The sequence below is a fragment of the Gambusia affinis genome, linkage group LG19 (genome assembly GCF_019740435.1).
Source record: "Gambusia affinis linkage group LG19, SWU_Gaff_1.0, whole genome shotgun sequence".
In the NCBI taxonomy this organism is placed as follows: domain Eukaryota; kingdom Metazoa; phylum Chordata; class Actinopteri; order Cyprinodontiformes; family Poeciliidae; genus Gambusia; species Gambusia affinis.
In genome coordinates, this window is record NC_057886.1 from 20,775,526 (window position 1) to 20,791,825 (window position 16,300).

The window sequence follows — 16,300 nt, forward strand, 5'->3', positions numbered from 1 at the left end:
TCATCTCATATTTAAAAATTACATAAGCAGAGTCCAAAATCTAAATTTAAGTGGAAATTTTGGTATCTCAAGGACCAAAATGACAATAATTCATATGAGTAACAGTAAAAAAATTGAAATCAGTTTCTTTCAATAAAAAACTTAAGAATCTTTAACAAAAACTGCAGATGTGTGTCTGTGTCTGGTGAATTTTTGGTTAAAACATGTTTATTTTTCATTCAGTTGGTGGAGGATCTAGAAATTTTACTCAAGTAAGAGCAGCAATACTTCATAATAAAATTACTGAAGTAAAAGTAAGGAGTACAGAGTGGTAAAAATACCACTAAAAGTTGTTGGGGGTTTTTCTGAACAGTTACTCGGGTAAATGTAAATGTACCCAACTCTAAAAAGAGGAAACGTTATGAGAGGAAACCATATGTTTACAAATAAATGTCTTGTTGTTTGATGAAAGTTATACATTCCCATCTTAACAAAAAATGTCTAGACCACTCAAGGATTTAAGTGACGGCCGGCGCCATATTTAATTTTTCAAATATCACTTAACTGTGAATGTAGAGTGCAGGTTATGAAAGTCCAAAACATTGAAACCACTATATTCATTGATCACAACCTTCTTTCCAATAATATGAAATAATTTCTACACGTAAAAAAAAAAAAAGAAGTAATTTCTCCACGTCATATGATCCGGTGTATCATCCTCTCTTGGTCCCCTTTACAAAAAGGGGCGGAGCTTGTGGCTCATATTCGTGCTCGCCTCCGCCGGCTGTCAGCAGTTATTCGTGCAGAAGCGGTGAGCGCTCACAGAAAGCTCAGTCTCTCCTCCACCATGGCAGAAAACAAGCGGACGCTCGTCTATTTGATCACCGGAGGCTGTGGTTTCCTCGGCAAGCATCTGCTCGATGTTTTGCTAGAGAAAGAGGAGAAGCTGGCGGAGGTGCGGGTGTTTGACAAGCACATATATCCCGGGTTTTACGAACAGAAGAAGACAGGTAAGAACAGCGTCTGTTCTTTTCTTTCTGCCGCAGTAATGCTGTTTGAAACATTAGAGGTGCATCGTTTTAGTCTGCTGGCTTTTACAAAGTAATATAATAACTGGACTGCGTTTAATGACTTAAGTAGATTTGAAAATAAACACAATTCTGTACTTTTAAATATCAAAATATTCAGTTAGTCGTTTGGTTTTCAGTTGAATATCCTCATTTTATTCAAAAGATACATTTATTGATTTTTCTTGCGTGTTGGAATTAAATACAGCATAAATATTCCCCTGTTTTAAAAGGTGCGCAATGTTTTTTGTTCCTATATCATATGCTAAGTAATCTCTTATCTATGGGTTTCTGTCTGCTCGCATCATATGCTTCATGATAACATGAATAGCCTCTCTGAGTAGCTGAATAAATGAACCATTCCGTCCTTGTTTGGGTTTATTCAGTCATTATGAAATGTGACTGAAGCGTGGTTTGCTTTCTGAGTGTAATTCAATAATATATGACTGATCAGCAGTTTTAGAAAAACTCTGATGCCCTGTGCTCAAACTGATGAGAAATGAAAAATGAAAAATGAGATGCTGGCTTGTATGTTCAGCGTTTTAAAACTGGTCTGAACTGGTGAAACTTTTGCAACCGATTCTCTGAACCCAGGTTCAAAAGTCCAGTTCCCTGGCTGTTTTCTGCTTGCGTTGGATTATATCAGCAATTCAAGGACGAGGCATGAGAGCAAAGATAAACCAGGAGTTCAAGACCTTTCTTGAAATGATAACACACTTCTTCACTCCTACACTAAGTCTAGAAGATGGAGCAAAACACAATAAGTCTTAAAATAAACTTCAACCTCAGAATGTATTTATTTGTTTGAACATTATTTCATTAACTTTTAAACTATTAATTTGTTTTTATACACAATATTTTACATATGAAACTAAATTTGGAGGCAGTGCACCATCAACAATCCTCCCATGTGAAATATGGATGAACGGAACATGTGAAGCATCAAGCAACAATATAAAAACAAAAGCAATATAATAGTTTTTTGTTTTAATTGCTTGAAAATGTTTGTTTATGTGAACATTGTCTTAACTTTTAAAAATATTTCACATGGGGAAATTGAATTTGGAGGCTATTTGCGCCATTAATAATAATCAATACAAGAAGAATTTGGAATTACAACAACATTAAATTTCCCTTTGGGATCAATTGAGTATATTTGAATTTGAATTTTGAATGAATAATCCTCACATGTGAAAAGCAGTCAAAAGAAAGAATAAGGCTTGCTGAAAATTACATAAAAGTTTTAGGGGGGGTTTTTTGCCTCTTTTGTTTGATATTTTCTCCGATTACGAATTCTTTACATTATTTGCGCGTTTTTATGACTTATTTACATTTATACGTAAATAAATCTAGTTTATTTAATGATTGTACATAATTACAAAAAGGTAAAGTGAAACATATTTAACTTCCATTTATAATCAACATTTGTGAAGTTAGAGGCGAGTGATCTTTTTCTGTAAAATATGTGTATTACCCAGTGAAAGCTTCTGTAATCGTAACACGCGGCTCATACGTTTTAACCGCTGCATAACGGCTTTTTGTATCCTAGCAACACCAAACAGAAGACAAACCCGGATACGACTAAGCACTCTTCAAAATAAAACACTCCCTCTTTCCAAAACACATTTTCGACATGCATACGAATCTAGATTATTTATGTGAATTAAAAGCGAATGAAATTTAGCGTTAGCGTAAATTTCTGTGGCGTATTTGACTGGACATGTTGCGGATTTCGGATTTATTAGTGTCGAAATGAATCAGCTTAGCGGTTAGCTTTAGCCTCCGGGACCAGTTTATGCTACATAGAAGAGACCTAGAAAAGTAACTGTTGCGTAAAACAGCTACTGATACTCAATGTTTACATCCATCCATTGTCTATACACCCTTTGTCCCTAATGGGGTCGGGAGGGTTGCTGGTGCCTATCCCCAGCTAACGTTCCGGGCGAGAGGCGGGGTCACCCTGGACAGGTCGCCAGTCTGTCGCAGGGCACCACAGAGACAGACAGGACAAACTACCATTCACACACACACTCACACCTAGGGAGAATTTAGAGAGCCCAATTAACCTGACAGTCATGTTTTTGGACTGTGGGAGGAAGCCGGAGAACCCGCAAAACCATGCACAGGGAGAACATGCAAACTCCATGCAGAAAGACCCCCCCCCCCCCCCGGCCGGGAATCAAACCCAGGACCTTCTTGCTGCAAGGCAACAGCTCTGCCAACTGCGCCACTGTGCAGCGCCCTCAATATTTACATCATTTCAAATTTTACGTCATTTATTTCAACACTATTAAGAGCAGCATTGCACAATAATTAACCTGTATTTGTCAGGTTTAGTTCATCAGATGGCCGTCATGTCTCACTCACATTTCAAAAGAAATGAGCAGCCAATGTGATAGGATAAGACGTTTTTCCTCTTGAGCTGATAAGAAAACGATTACTGGAAAATGTGCAGTTGCAAGAATTTTGTAACAAGGAACTATCCTTAGCAAACTATCTATGTCTTTTTTTTATTATCTCCTGAAATTCTTTGGAAAACATTTTGTTTCCTTGCATGCAGTAATGGGTGAATTTCCTTTCTGTTTCTTATGAAGATGAGGTGGAAGTGACTTTAATCCAAGGAGACATCACAGATTACAACAGCGTGTTGGAGGCCACCCAAGGGGTCGATGTTGTAATCCACTCTGCCAGCCTGGTGGATGTGTGGCATAAAATCCCAGCATCCCTCATCTTCTCCGTCAACGTCACAGGTATGTCCCAGAGGTGGCTGGATCTGAGTAAGAACAGGAAGAAAGGGAATGATTTCTGAGGAAATCCACACCTTTAGTGACAAAGGATGGCATGACTGTGACGGGATCAAAACGGAAACGATCAGGAAGTTGGATCACATATTTTTCCAGTTAGTTGGGATTTGTTTCTATACTGTAATCAAATTCCAGGAAAATATTTTTTTTGTTCTTCATAAAGTATTTGTCCTTAGGAGAAAATAATTGCCATGTTGCAGAGGTGGATAGTGCAAAAATTGCACAAATTTAAAAATAGCACTACTTTAATATATATTTACTCAAGTGAAAGTAAAAAGTAACCATATGGGAAATTACCTTTGATTAATTTCCCATATTAAAAATTAACCAAAGGAAATTTGGTTAATTTAGGTAAACTCAGTAAAATTACTTGGAAAAAACTTGTACGAGAGAAATAGCTAGTTACTACTTGCCTCTGAAAAGGCTTTTGTTTTTCCCACGCACCTGTTTCTGAGGAAATACTTTTGCAGGTTCAGTTATGATGAATTCCAATTTTAGCACATCATTAAAGGAAGTTGTATTAGGAGAAAACATTCAAAACATGCAATCACGCTCCATGACGATCAGGATTTTGAAACACTCCTCTGCGGTACATTGATTCTTCCACAACTGAAGTTTCAACTGCTTGCTAATAACTTGGTGGTTTTTAATCCATGTGGCAAATTACTTCTTAGGAAACCACAAAAATTAAAAAAACAAACAAACAAAAAATCCTCCCAGATGTTTTTTGGCAATCAGTTAATAATTATTGGAGTCTGGATAATTCACAAATCTTCCAAAAGTAACGCCATAAATCAGCAGCATTGCCTCTTATCTTGTAACGTGTTCTAACTAAAACCAGGAAGATAGAGCACATAACACCAGTTTTAAAGTCCCTCCACTGGCTCCCTGTAGCTCAAAGAATAGACTTTAAAATACTGTTGTTAGTTTATAAATCACTGAATGGTTTAGCACCTCAACACATTAAAGATCTGCTGCTGTTGTATCAACCTTCCAGAACTCTCAGGTTCTGGTTCTGGTCTGCTTTGCATCCCCAGAACCAGAACCAAACGAGGAGAAGCGGCATTTAGCATCTATGCACCAAAAATCTGGAACAAACTTCCAGAAAACTGTAAAACAGCTGAAACACTGACTTCCTTTAAATCTCAACTAAAAACCCACTTGTTTAGAGTTGTATTCGAAACGTAATCAATTGCAAATTTATTGACGGAATCTGACTATGTTGTGTTTTTACTGTTGATTCTATGTTGCATTGTATCTTTGTGTTTGATTTGATGTAAAACACTTTGAAATGCCTAGCTGCTGAAATGTGCTATACAAATAAAGTGTGATTGATTGATTGATTGAACCCCAGCAAAGCCCAGCCCGTTACCTAGCAACACCAGGAGAGTTCCGCCTGTTACCTAGCAACACTAGGAGAGTTCCGCCCGTTACCTAGCAACACCAGGAGAGTTCCGCCCATTACCTAGCAACACCAGGAGAGTTCCGCCCATTACCTAGCAACACCAGGAGAGTTCCGCCTGTTACCTAGCAACCCTAGAGGAGCGTCAGCACATTTAGTCAGTTGGTTTTATCGCTGTATGTGCTGTACAATGGCTGCTGGAAAATACAAGTGTTTTGTTATTTACTTGGCATCTAAAAAAAAACCACTCACTGCATTTCTGTTGCTTGAGCCTCCAATTCTGCATGTTTTGTAGCCATTTGTGAGCGTAAACGTTGAGCTTGGTGGGCGTGGTCAGCAGCAACTTGTTTGGATTTAAAGTGACAAGAGAGAAATTGAAACTAAAACAAAAGTTTTCTCTAAAATTGTACAGTCTGTAATTTCTGCTTTGGTGTTTAATTTTCAATATATACCACATAGTGACTCTGCTGTCTGTTTGTGTCCAAGAATGTGGCACAAACACAATATTTAGTATCATTGTCAGCCTTATCTTTGAAAACACATTTCTGGGAATATCTTTGTGGCCGTTACACATAAATACTCCACAAAAGCAGGATGGCTATGAGACGCCTCATTAATAAAGAAAGAAACTGAATTCTATTGTTTGGTTTTTAGATTTATGCTTCTCGGTTGGACTTGGATGAGTGGGTTGGATCAGACAGGAGTGATTCAACAACACGGACAAAAGATGCTTCTGTTGTCTGTTAGCTGACTGGGCTTTATGAATCCCCCTTTGCACAAAGACAGCAGAGCATAACACAACAGATACATCCTGAGTTGACTAATCCCCTAGATGACTGATTCCTGTATCCATAAATACCCAACGGTGAGGTTAGATTCTGATTTAGTTTTGCTTTATTTCATCAAGCAAAGTGGCTCAACCTGGTTTCTCATTCAGTTCTGATTTTAAAGAATGACAAACATTCAGATAATCCCTCCTGGTTCCCCAGAGCTCCTGTTTCTGCGCCAAAGTTTTCCGGACTATCGTTAACTATTTCCTTCTAACCTGAGATGAAATGTCTTTCTGATTTTCAAATTCAAAAGTCCTGCGTTACCGTTAAATTCTGTCGTCTGGAGCTCTAAAAACCACTTTGCCATCTCTTATTTTAGTGAGAAGGGAAAAAAAAAGGATTTCAGCTTAACAATAAATAAGATATAGGTAATACATTGGATAGAATATCCAATAATTTCCCTGAACTGCACAGCATTATCTTGGAATCAACTCACTCACTCAATCTTTGGTTACCTAGCAACCCAGTCATTCTTTGGTTACCTAGCAACGACCTGCTGAGTAACTTGGTTGTGGAGCATAAAATAATGCTCTTTTGTAAAATGAACTCTTCTATACTTTAATCTAGTCATCTGCTGCCAAAGAAAATGTAACAGAGGAATCCGAGTCTAATGTTGCCAAATATCAGATAAGTAATAAATCAACTGTTTCCATTGACGCAAGACGAGGCATCCTGTTTCCTGTCGTCGTTTTTTGTGTTTCTTTCCAACGGCTGTCCTGCTTCGATAATGGAGTCCAGATTTAGTTTGAGCACAAAGGGGGGGGGGGGTATTCCAGTCCACATGTGGGTCCCATACCGCAATTTAATCTGCTTTTAACATGCTCATCTGGGGAAAACAGACACACTAATTTATTTCAGTAAGCCTTTATTTAATGTTGAGCGACAGTTAAATGTCCTTTCTAAGTCGAGTTTGGCTGATTTTTGCCGTCAGGAACGGAGAACGTGATCCGAGCGTGCGTGGAATGTGGCGTCGAGCGCCTTGTCTACACCAGCAGCATGGAAGTGATTGGACCCAACATGAACGGCGATCATTTCAAGAGGTAAACGTCATTCCTCATCATTAAAAACTGTAAAAGTCCTCTTTGATGGCTCTCTCTTTCTTCTGCCATGTGTTTTCCACATGCCATTAATCCAGATGTTGTCCGGACGCCATCCTGTTTATCTGGGAAAATAAAACGATAATTATGTTAATGATGAGGGAAGGATGGGATATAATTAAGACTGGGTGGATTCAAAACAATCATAACTCAAAGTATGAAAAATGTTCATCAGGAAGGCTGTGAATTTCATTTAGGGGTGTCCAAAGTGCGGCCGGGGGGCCATTTGTGGCCTTCAGAATGCATTTGTGGGGCCGCTGGCTACAATTTAAGACTGGTGTAAATTTTACCAAGCAATTGACAAGTTGTAGCTGAATATTTCTTGTTAATGAGAAAACCAGAGGATGTGTGTCAAAAGTCGAGGCCAGAGGGCCAAATCCGGCCCGCCTACGTCTGTTGCAATAACCAATAAATCAGTTCATTACATGATAAATTAAAATGACCAGAATTTTTATTTGTATGATTTATAGTTTTTCTCTTCCCTCTCTTTTACCAAAAACAAGACAACAAAAGTCCTCATTCTGCACCTCTTTTTTTCTTGAAGGACAGTTTTGTTTACACTCATAATTCATTTTATTTGTTGTTTTGTTTATTTATTTTGGATAATTCAAATATTTTACCTTTAAGAACATTCATAATCTTGATTAAACCCAAAATGAAAATTTGTTTGACAACCCTAACCTAGGAGAGTTAACCCAAAAGTTTTATTCAAATTGAAAAATACTTTATTAATCCCAGAGAGAAATTAAAAATAAGAAATTATAAACTTTTTTTATTTTAATAAGACAAAAGTGAAGACATTTTGGATCTTACATGAGTTTCAGATCAATTTTCACATCAACTAATTTCTTTAGCTAAAAATGTTAAATGCGTAGTTTATTGTTTTAGTTTGAAAATCGAGTATTTTTCACCCAGGAGAACTTTCTACTTTACAATTTTGGTGCCAAAAATATATTTTTTAGGGGAGCAAATTGAAAGGAGACATGAAAGCAGCAGTCTGTGAGGATGTGTAAGATTGGCATTTAGCGTTACTGTACAGGCGCGTCTGATTGCAAACATTCCTCGCCAGTCATGCAACAACAGTCACATCTCTGTGTTGGTTATTATTATAAACATTCCTGTCAATTATCAGCTTTGGTTTATTTTCAGCTAAACTCTGCTCCTTTGATTCTTGTTTTGACTGAACATTTGGAAGGTGAATATTTAGTTTTGGGGTCGCTGTGACTAAATAACAGGCTGTCTGTAAACGTCACCGTTGTGTTAGGAGGAGACGTTCTCCACTGTGATTAACCAGCCAGAACAAACATTGCATGACAACAGGTCTGAGTTTCTGCAACGCCAAACCTCATGATTAGTTTCCATCCTGCTTTTTCTGGAATGAAAAAACATGACGCGTTGCAGATGAAAAACGGAGAACTTCAGATCCGTGTCGTGTAAATATAGCCTCAAAATCTGACTCATGTTTTTTTTTTTTTAGTGCATTTTCAAAATGTGTTCTAAAAAAAAAAGGACAATCTCACGAATGTTTGACTGTACTTCCTGTAAAGTTGATATTTTTAAATGTTTTAAAACTCCTAAAGCCAGCAAATTTAAACTAACAGGCCACAAAATGTATTAAAATAAAACTTAAAAAATTTGTTTGATTCTTTTATTTTATTTTTTTGTTTTAGCTGTTCAACAATAATCAAAAATGTTTACAAAATCTGCATCTTGGTAAATATCCATGAGATGAAAATCAATTTCCAAATTTTTTGGTTTCATCACTTGTTTTCTATTTTGTTTTGCAAATTTTTTTCTCTTGTTGATGTCTGGTTAAGGGCCAAGCAAAATCATTTCAAGGGCCACAAATGGCCCTCGGGCCACACTTTGGACACCGCTGGTTTGAAATCATGAACCAAATTTGTTTATCTATCAAAGACGACCTTAGTAAATACAAACAAATCTAAAAAAAAAAAAAAATAATTTTTGACCCCTGAACTTGACAATGTATCTGAGAAAACTGGAAATAAGTCTAAACTTTGACTAGGCCTCTCACAAAACCTTAGTTTAGCTCCTTTTTTATTTGAGCCTTTCAATTGAAACCAGCATTCTTTCATGGCTCGAAACAGCATTTTATCTTCCAGTAGTTAATTTAAAACTTAATCTTTCTGTGTTTAACATTTAGTGTGAAACATTTCCAGCAACAGAGATTATAAAGATCTAGAGAAAACAAGAGTCTTAGAGACCACCACACTACTGAAGAAGTCAGAAATGGTGTATTCTTGTGATTAAGATGTGATTTAACACTTTGTTAACACACAGAGGCTTTGTTTTTCTAAGTTAATCTTCCTTATTACTTTTCTGCGTTGTGGTCTTTTAGGTGAGTTAACTTCTGGATCAGAAAGGTTTCTTGTTTTTCCTCCATGGTATGTTGACACATCTTTAAGAAATCTTGGCTGTGTTTGGCTGCAGCAGGTGAAGTCATGACATTAACGGTGACAGAATGCAGCCACAAGATAAAGCGGTGCATCACGTCAGTCCAAACTTGCTGCGACAAACCTCTCTGCCTGGCAGCATCACATCCGAGTTATTCAGCTTTTCCCCTCAATAATTACAACATTAAGTCATGCTGAAACAACAAGGCTTTGTTGGCCCTGGAAGAGACGTGCGCTGATTCAGGAACGGAAACTCAGAGCGGGTCAAAAGGCTGCACAGAAACTTGTGATAAATGCTCTGAAATGGGTTTTCAAACATGTCATCAATCTGTGCAAACTTTTGTTTTGACTCACCGCCCTGGAGAATTTGCTTAAAATGCATCCTTCTCATCCAGGCCAAGGGTCAAAGGAACTGACTGCTCAACCAACATGTTTCCATGAATATACGTGCAACACAAGCCTGATATTATCTGATGATTTTCAGAGTTTTAAATGTGTTTTTTTTTTTCTTTGCAGAGGAAATGAAGACACAAAATATGAAGTGAAGCACACCATGGCGTATCCCCAAAGTAAAGCAAAGGCGGAGGAAGTTGTCCTGCAAGCTAACGGCAGACAGGTAAGACTTTGTTTTCAGATCTGGATGGTAACTGGTTACATTTACTTGAGTAACTTTTGGGTAACAAATCTACTTTTAGGGGTGTTTTTACTTTTGCTTGAGTAAGATTTGGGAATTTTCCACCCACTGTGAACAATTTCACTAAATGAAGAATAAACATTTGAACCAAAAATTCACCAAAGATTAACCACATCTGCAGTTTTTTAATTAGTTTTATATTGACAACATCAAATCTTTTGCCTGATTCTGTAATTATTTATATGAATTATTTTCATTTTGGTTCCTAAAATGCTGGATGGGTGTGATGATGTAATTTTTACATATGAAACGATCTGTTTTGATTAGTTACCTGAGTAAACGTTTTACTAAATACTTTCTCACTCATGAGTATTTTCTTGGATGGCTATTTTTCACTATTATTTGAGTAAAAATATATTGAAGTATTGCTACTTTTACTTGAGTAAAATTTCTCCTGAATTAAGAAAAAGTTCATTTTAATCATAAATTCATCAGATAAGCTCACTTTTGAGCTTCATAAATTTTAAGTTGAAAAACATCAATTTGGAAAAATGTTTCTTTTGCCTGATTTTGTAATCATGTTATTTATCTGAATTATTTTCATGTTTGATACTTTAAAATACAAAAATTCCCACATAACTTTATATTTTTATGAGTTACTCAGTGCTTGAGTAATTTCTTGAACGGCTACTTTTTCGATTTGAGTAAAAATATGTTAAAGTAGTGCTCCTCTTACATGGGTGAAGTTTTTTGGTGCTCTGCTTGTTTTTAGAAGAGCTTTCTGTTTGCCCTCCCTGCAGGGCGAGTGCATGAAAAGCACATTTGAGCTGTTGAGGACGTGTTTATTCACTGGAATGTAATTATTTCAGATCATTTCTCCAAGTCCCTGCAAACCTATAGGAGTAAAGTTTGCTTAAAACTAAAAACTGTGCACAACTGTGGTTTATTTAATCACTGTCAAATGCCTGGTTGGGTTTCAGCTTGGAGAAATCCTTGTAGGGGGGTTTTCTTTGAGCAACTTCTTTGCCACAGAATGCTCCCCCACCTCCCTTGTTGCCTCACTGGGGTGTTATTTCTGCTTTATGCAATCCAAACGCAGTAACTTTCCCATCAGACCCAGTTAGGAATGTTTTTTTGTCATGTTAAAGGGATCACAGTTTTCTAACAGGAGTTTGAACAATCAAGAATCAGCACACAGCTTCAGTTATTACAGTTAGAAGCTCAATCAGGCATGAAATCTGGGTGTAGTGATGGGCTGAGACATAAAAATTCACATAAAGACAGTTGCAAAGTTGGCCTTCTATCACCTTAAGAACATTTCCAGGATTAAAGGACTGAGCAAGATCTAGAAAAACTCATAAATGAACATACGCATATTTGATGTGTGTTGATGATTTTAATGCTGGCAATTAAAATGTAATGTCTGTTACTTGTTTTTAATTCTTGTCTATGTGATGTTTTTATGTTTTCACAATATAAAGCACTTTGTTGAAATGTGCAATATGAATGAACTTGTTTGTTTGCATTCTGCGCAGATAAAGGGTGGGAAGTGTTTGTACACCTGTTCGCTGAGACCCACAGGGATCTACGGCGAAGGCCACCAGCTGATGAGAGACTTCTACAACCTGGCTGTGGAAAGGGGAGGCCTGGTTATCGGCGGCGTCCCAGACCACATCGAACACGGCCGAGTCTACGCAGGTAGAAATCTCCATTTCCAAAAACTACAATCTACGTTTTCTATAGAAGAGTAGCTTGCTTTTGGTTTTCTTTTTTCCTTTAAACCAGTTCAATGCATTTCAAGGTACAGCAACTTGCATTCGGGCCAAAGCTAAAAGCAGAAGTAAATGTAACACCGGCACTTCCTCTGCATTTCTCAGAAGGTTGTTAAGATGTTTGCACCCGATAATATTTACATCAAGATCAAGACTCTTAAGCAGCTGCTAGAAACAGATGTGTAAGGAAACAATTAAGGTATAGTTCAACGTGAAGAACAGCAACTGTAGAAATATTTCTCGTAGTTCTGGGCTGTATACATTATTGATCGACTAATGATTAATTGCCAAGTGAAATTTTTCTTAAAAGCTTTAGTTGTTTTTTTCTTGTATCAGAACTAACCTTATTTCCATAACACAAATATTATGGGTTTAAAAAGAGATTAAATTTGAACATTATTTTGTGCTAGCTGAATAAATAGAGGTTTTCTCACATTATTAAACTATGAATATCTGTAATTGACATTGAAGGAATGTTAAAACTTCGCCTTGGGAAGTGAATTAAGTCACGACAGCTCAAAATCAACCGTGTATTTTTCGATCACGTTGCTATTTTTCCGCTACTTTTCTCTTATCACATGGTTAGGGCCTTTCTTGGCTGAGATGTTGATACATCTCAGCCAACAGCTCTCCACTTAATGTGTGCTATGAAAGTGTCGAGTGTTTATATATCCAAACAGAACCGCGTGAAGCGCATTTTACACTCCACATCAGACTGTGTTTTGACCGTTATCTCTGTTCCGTTCTGGAAATATCTCCGCCATCTTGAATCCTTTATCGGCAGCTGCGCTTAAGAATGACCAGTGTCGCCCTCTGCTGGATGGCGGTCAAACTACAATACTAATACGTTATCTCAGTCAATCAATTGGAACAAATTTTTATCTAATAAACCATTAATCGACAATTTATTGTTTGCATCCGTAGTTTGTTTTACGACCCATTGGGACAACTGTACGTAGATTAATAAAACCAAAAATGAGGAGTAAATTTCTGCCAAAATTTGAAATTGTCAGAACTTTTCTAAAAAATTTTTGAAAATTCTGAGTTTCAAAAGCTGATAATTCTTGACTTTTGACATTCAGTTTTTCTAGAAAATTTTTGATGTTAATCTAAAAATTTATTTTAATTAAAAAAAAATGTGTTTAGTCTTTTGGGGGAAATTTACTCTCCTTTTATTCTATGTACATTTGGAGCTCCTTTATGAAGAAAAATAGGATTAATATTTACGTCTCTCGATGTAAAGCACTTTGCTGTGCAAAGGTGGTAGAGAAGTACCTGAAAAGACTTGCGGCTGTAATTGTAGTGCAGTTTGGCTCTGCAGTTTAGTGATTCAGCTAATTGCACATAATGCTGTATTCTAAAATAACTGTTCAAAGGGAGTAACAATTTCAGGGTGGAGATTTTTTATGCTTTTGTCATTATTCAATTTTAGAATTAGTCAGGATGACCTTCCACCCACGCCTAGTTTTTATATCTGAAATGTTTTTTTTATGATGTTTTGATCCCATCAACCCTGTGGTTTTTGGTGAAATGCATTCATTTCTCATATGACTGACTGTTGGAGAGACTTGAGAAAGCAGGTTGGTATTTACCCGTCTGTTTGTGTTGCCAGGTAACGTCGCGTGGATGCATGTACTCGCAGCTCGAGCCCTGAAGACGAATCCTGAGAAAGTTGGCGGTGAAGCTTTCTTCTGCTACGACGAGTCGCCCTACAAAAGCTACGAGGACTTCAACATGAAGTTGCTGTCCGAGTTCAACTTCCGTAAGGTCTGCATGCCGGGCATCGTCCTCTATTTCTTGGCCCTCCTGAATGACTTTCTGCGCTGGATACTGCGCCCATTCTACAACTACACGCCGCTGCTGAACCGATACACGTTGGCAGTGGCCAGCACCACCTTCACGGTGCAAACGGACAAAGCGCAGAGGTATTTCCAGTACCAGCCCCTTTACAACTGGAATCAGTGTCTAGCGCGAACGCAGTCATGGATCAGAACTTTCCCATTGGACAAACTAAAGGACAGCTAGCTTCACCTCAGTCACTACAAAGTCTTTTCACACTCTCCTATGAAAAAGAGCAGGATCCAGATCCAGAAGGACTTGTGTTTCTTGAAACACCCTGACCTGCAAAACCCTGCAGGTACATGCAGACGCTGATGAAGAGTGAAAATAAAGTGTTAAATCACATCTTAATCACAAGAATACACCATTTCTGGCTTCTTCAGTAGTGTGGTGGTCTATAATTAATATGTTATATGAATCCTTTCAGTCATTCAGTAACAGTGTCATTGCCTTACCGCCCAGAACTGTGTTTGAGCTTTTCCCTTTAAAAATTTACTTTTATAACCGCAGTAATGCAGTTTAGCGACATAATTATTACCTGATTCTTTACTCGTTTTAAAAGCAGTATAAAACGCTGACTGGTGTCATTAAAAAGAAAGGCTGGTGCTGTTGGACTGAATGGTCTAAACTTGTTAAATGGTGCATTTCTAAAGCAAATGCAATACACTTTATGGTAAGCTATAAAAATGACTTTTCTTTTTGGTCTCCTTCATTCTGAGGTTTATGTTATGACCAAAAGAAAAAAAACGATTGTTTATTTTGTAAATGTGTATTAAATATATTTTATTTAACATCATATTCAAAATTGTTTTTTTAGTAATCTTTTTATAATTATAAATAAAGAGTAATTTATTCTTCATGTGTGCTATTTTATTTTATTTTTTCAACTTTATGGATATTATTCATGGGTGGTTTCTTTGTTTTTTTTCCGTTTGTTTCTATATCCCACATGTTTCCTTTCCACCCAGTAACAATGTTGTCTTCGTTTCCTTGTTTCTTGGAAACAAGGCACAGTGTTTACATAACTTTCTTATGCATATGGCCAACTCCCATTTTAGTCTTGTAGAAACTTGCCACAAGATCCAGCTGGATTACATTTTACCCATTTGACTAAGCCAAAGTGAAAGGGAGTTTCTGGGCAGAGAAATTGTCCTAATGTTTGGAGGGAGTCCCCCTGTTCCTGAGGATTTCCATAGCAACTGTAACCAAAGCAGAGAAGTGAGCTGGATGGAAATAAATATTCATGTTCTGTTTGAAGACTAGCAGGGCTGAAAGAATTTAAAATATGATTTCAGGGATGAGTTTTCCATTTAAGAATACATAAAACATCTTGTCTTCATTTAATCCATAAAGTCGGAATCCATAAGTGAAATGTGAAACGCTTGCTAGACCGCTGCAAAAATTCTGTTTAAAATCATTTTAATTGATTCCTCCAAAGAGATGTGATTAAACAGTGTAGGAAATGGACAATAAATGGCAAAATGTTCCCCTGTTAAAATGTTTACATACCCTCTTACCTTCTTGAACCGAAAGAAATCCACATTAGTAGTTTGAAACTTTCAATGTAAATCATCCAATAATGTTTAAGAAACTCTATGTGCCCATAAAGGAGAAAATATGACAAACACTAACTTAGTTTTGGTAAATTAGTGAGAAAAGTCTGGAGATAATGAGACCTCCAAAGCCAGTTCAGTGTATTTAAATTGTGCCAGGTGTCTAAAACAAATAAAGTTAATTTATTTATACCAACACCATCCAGTGATGTAGACTTTTGATGAGTCAATCCCATCTGATCCCTGATTTTTAAGAGTTTGAGTCAGCTTATATTGCCATTTAGTCAAAGTTAGAAATCCCAGTCACTTTGATGAGGATGTGGTGGCAGTGGAGAGAAACCTCAAGCACATCCAGACTTAGTGTGAGAATATTTGCAACAACCATCGACAATGGCTTTGAGAAGACAATATAAACATAGAACAAAAAGCACCTGCATTTAATAGAGTAAAAAAGCAACAACAAAAAAACCCCCAAAAAACCAAACAGGTCTTGAATTGATAAAAATAACATATTGATTGTTGATGTTGATTGAGTTGCCTTTGCAACAGGTTTTAACTGACTCGGCAAAAATGCTTTTATCCTCCACCAAGGTTCGGGCTTCACTGATCTCTTAAAGTTTTATTTTGCTGGTCAGAGGCTGTAAAGTTTGGTAACCAGGCATTTTGATTGATTTAGCAGCAGCAGCTCAGTTTTGGTCCTGTTTAGGGGAAAAAAAGGGATTAAATAGGGAATTACTGGGCCAGTAGATGTGATGAAAGGCAGACTAAAAATAGCAATTACTTATAAAGTGGCTTTGATACAGACAGAATTACTGGGATAATTGTATCCTCTCCTGAAACTATCAGAGTTAAAAGAAAATTGTTAAGGTTTTCTTGTACGGACTTGTATTTTGGTTTATCACAGCGTTT

At 37.1% G+C, this 16,300-nt stretch overlaps 1 protein-coding gene across 1 annotated transcript; it reads left to right on the forward strand.

The window, feature by feature from the left end:
* Positions 1 to 724: 724 nt before the first annotated feature.
* On the forward strand, positions 725 to 14,200 carry hsd3b7 (hydroxy-delta-5-steroid dehydrogenase, 3 beta- and steroid delta-isomerase). Its single transcript, XM_044099787.1, has 6 exons — positions 725 to 989; positions 3,641 to 3,796; positions 7,014 to 7,122; positions 10,110 to 10,209; positions 11,763 to 11,925; positions 13,612 to 14,200. Exons 1-6 carry the CDS (start codon positions 827 to 829, stop codon positions 14,022 to 14,024), a joined length of 1,104 nt encoding a protein of 367 aa, XP_043955722.1. The 5' UTR covers positions 725 to 826; the 3' UTR covers positions 14,025 to 14,200.
* Positions 14,201 to 16,300: the final 2,100 nt, after the last annotated feature.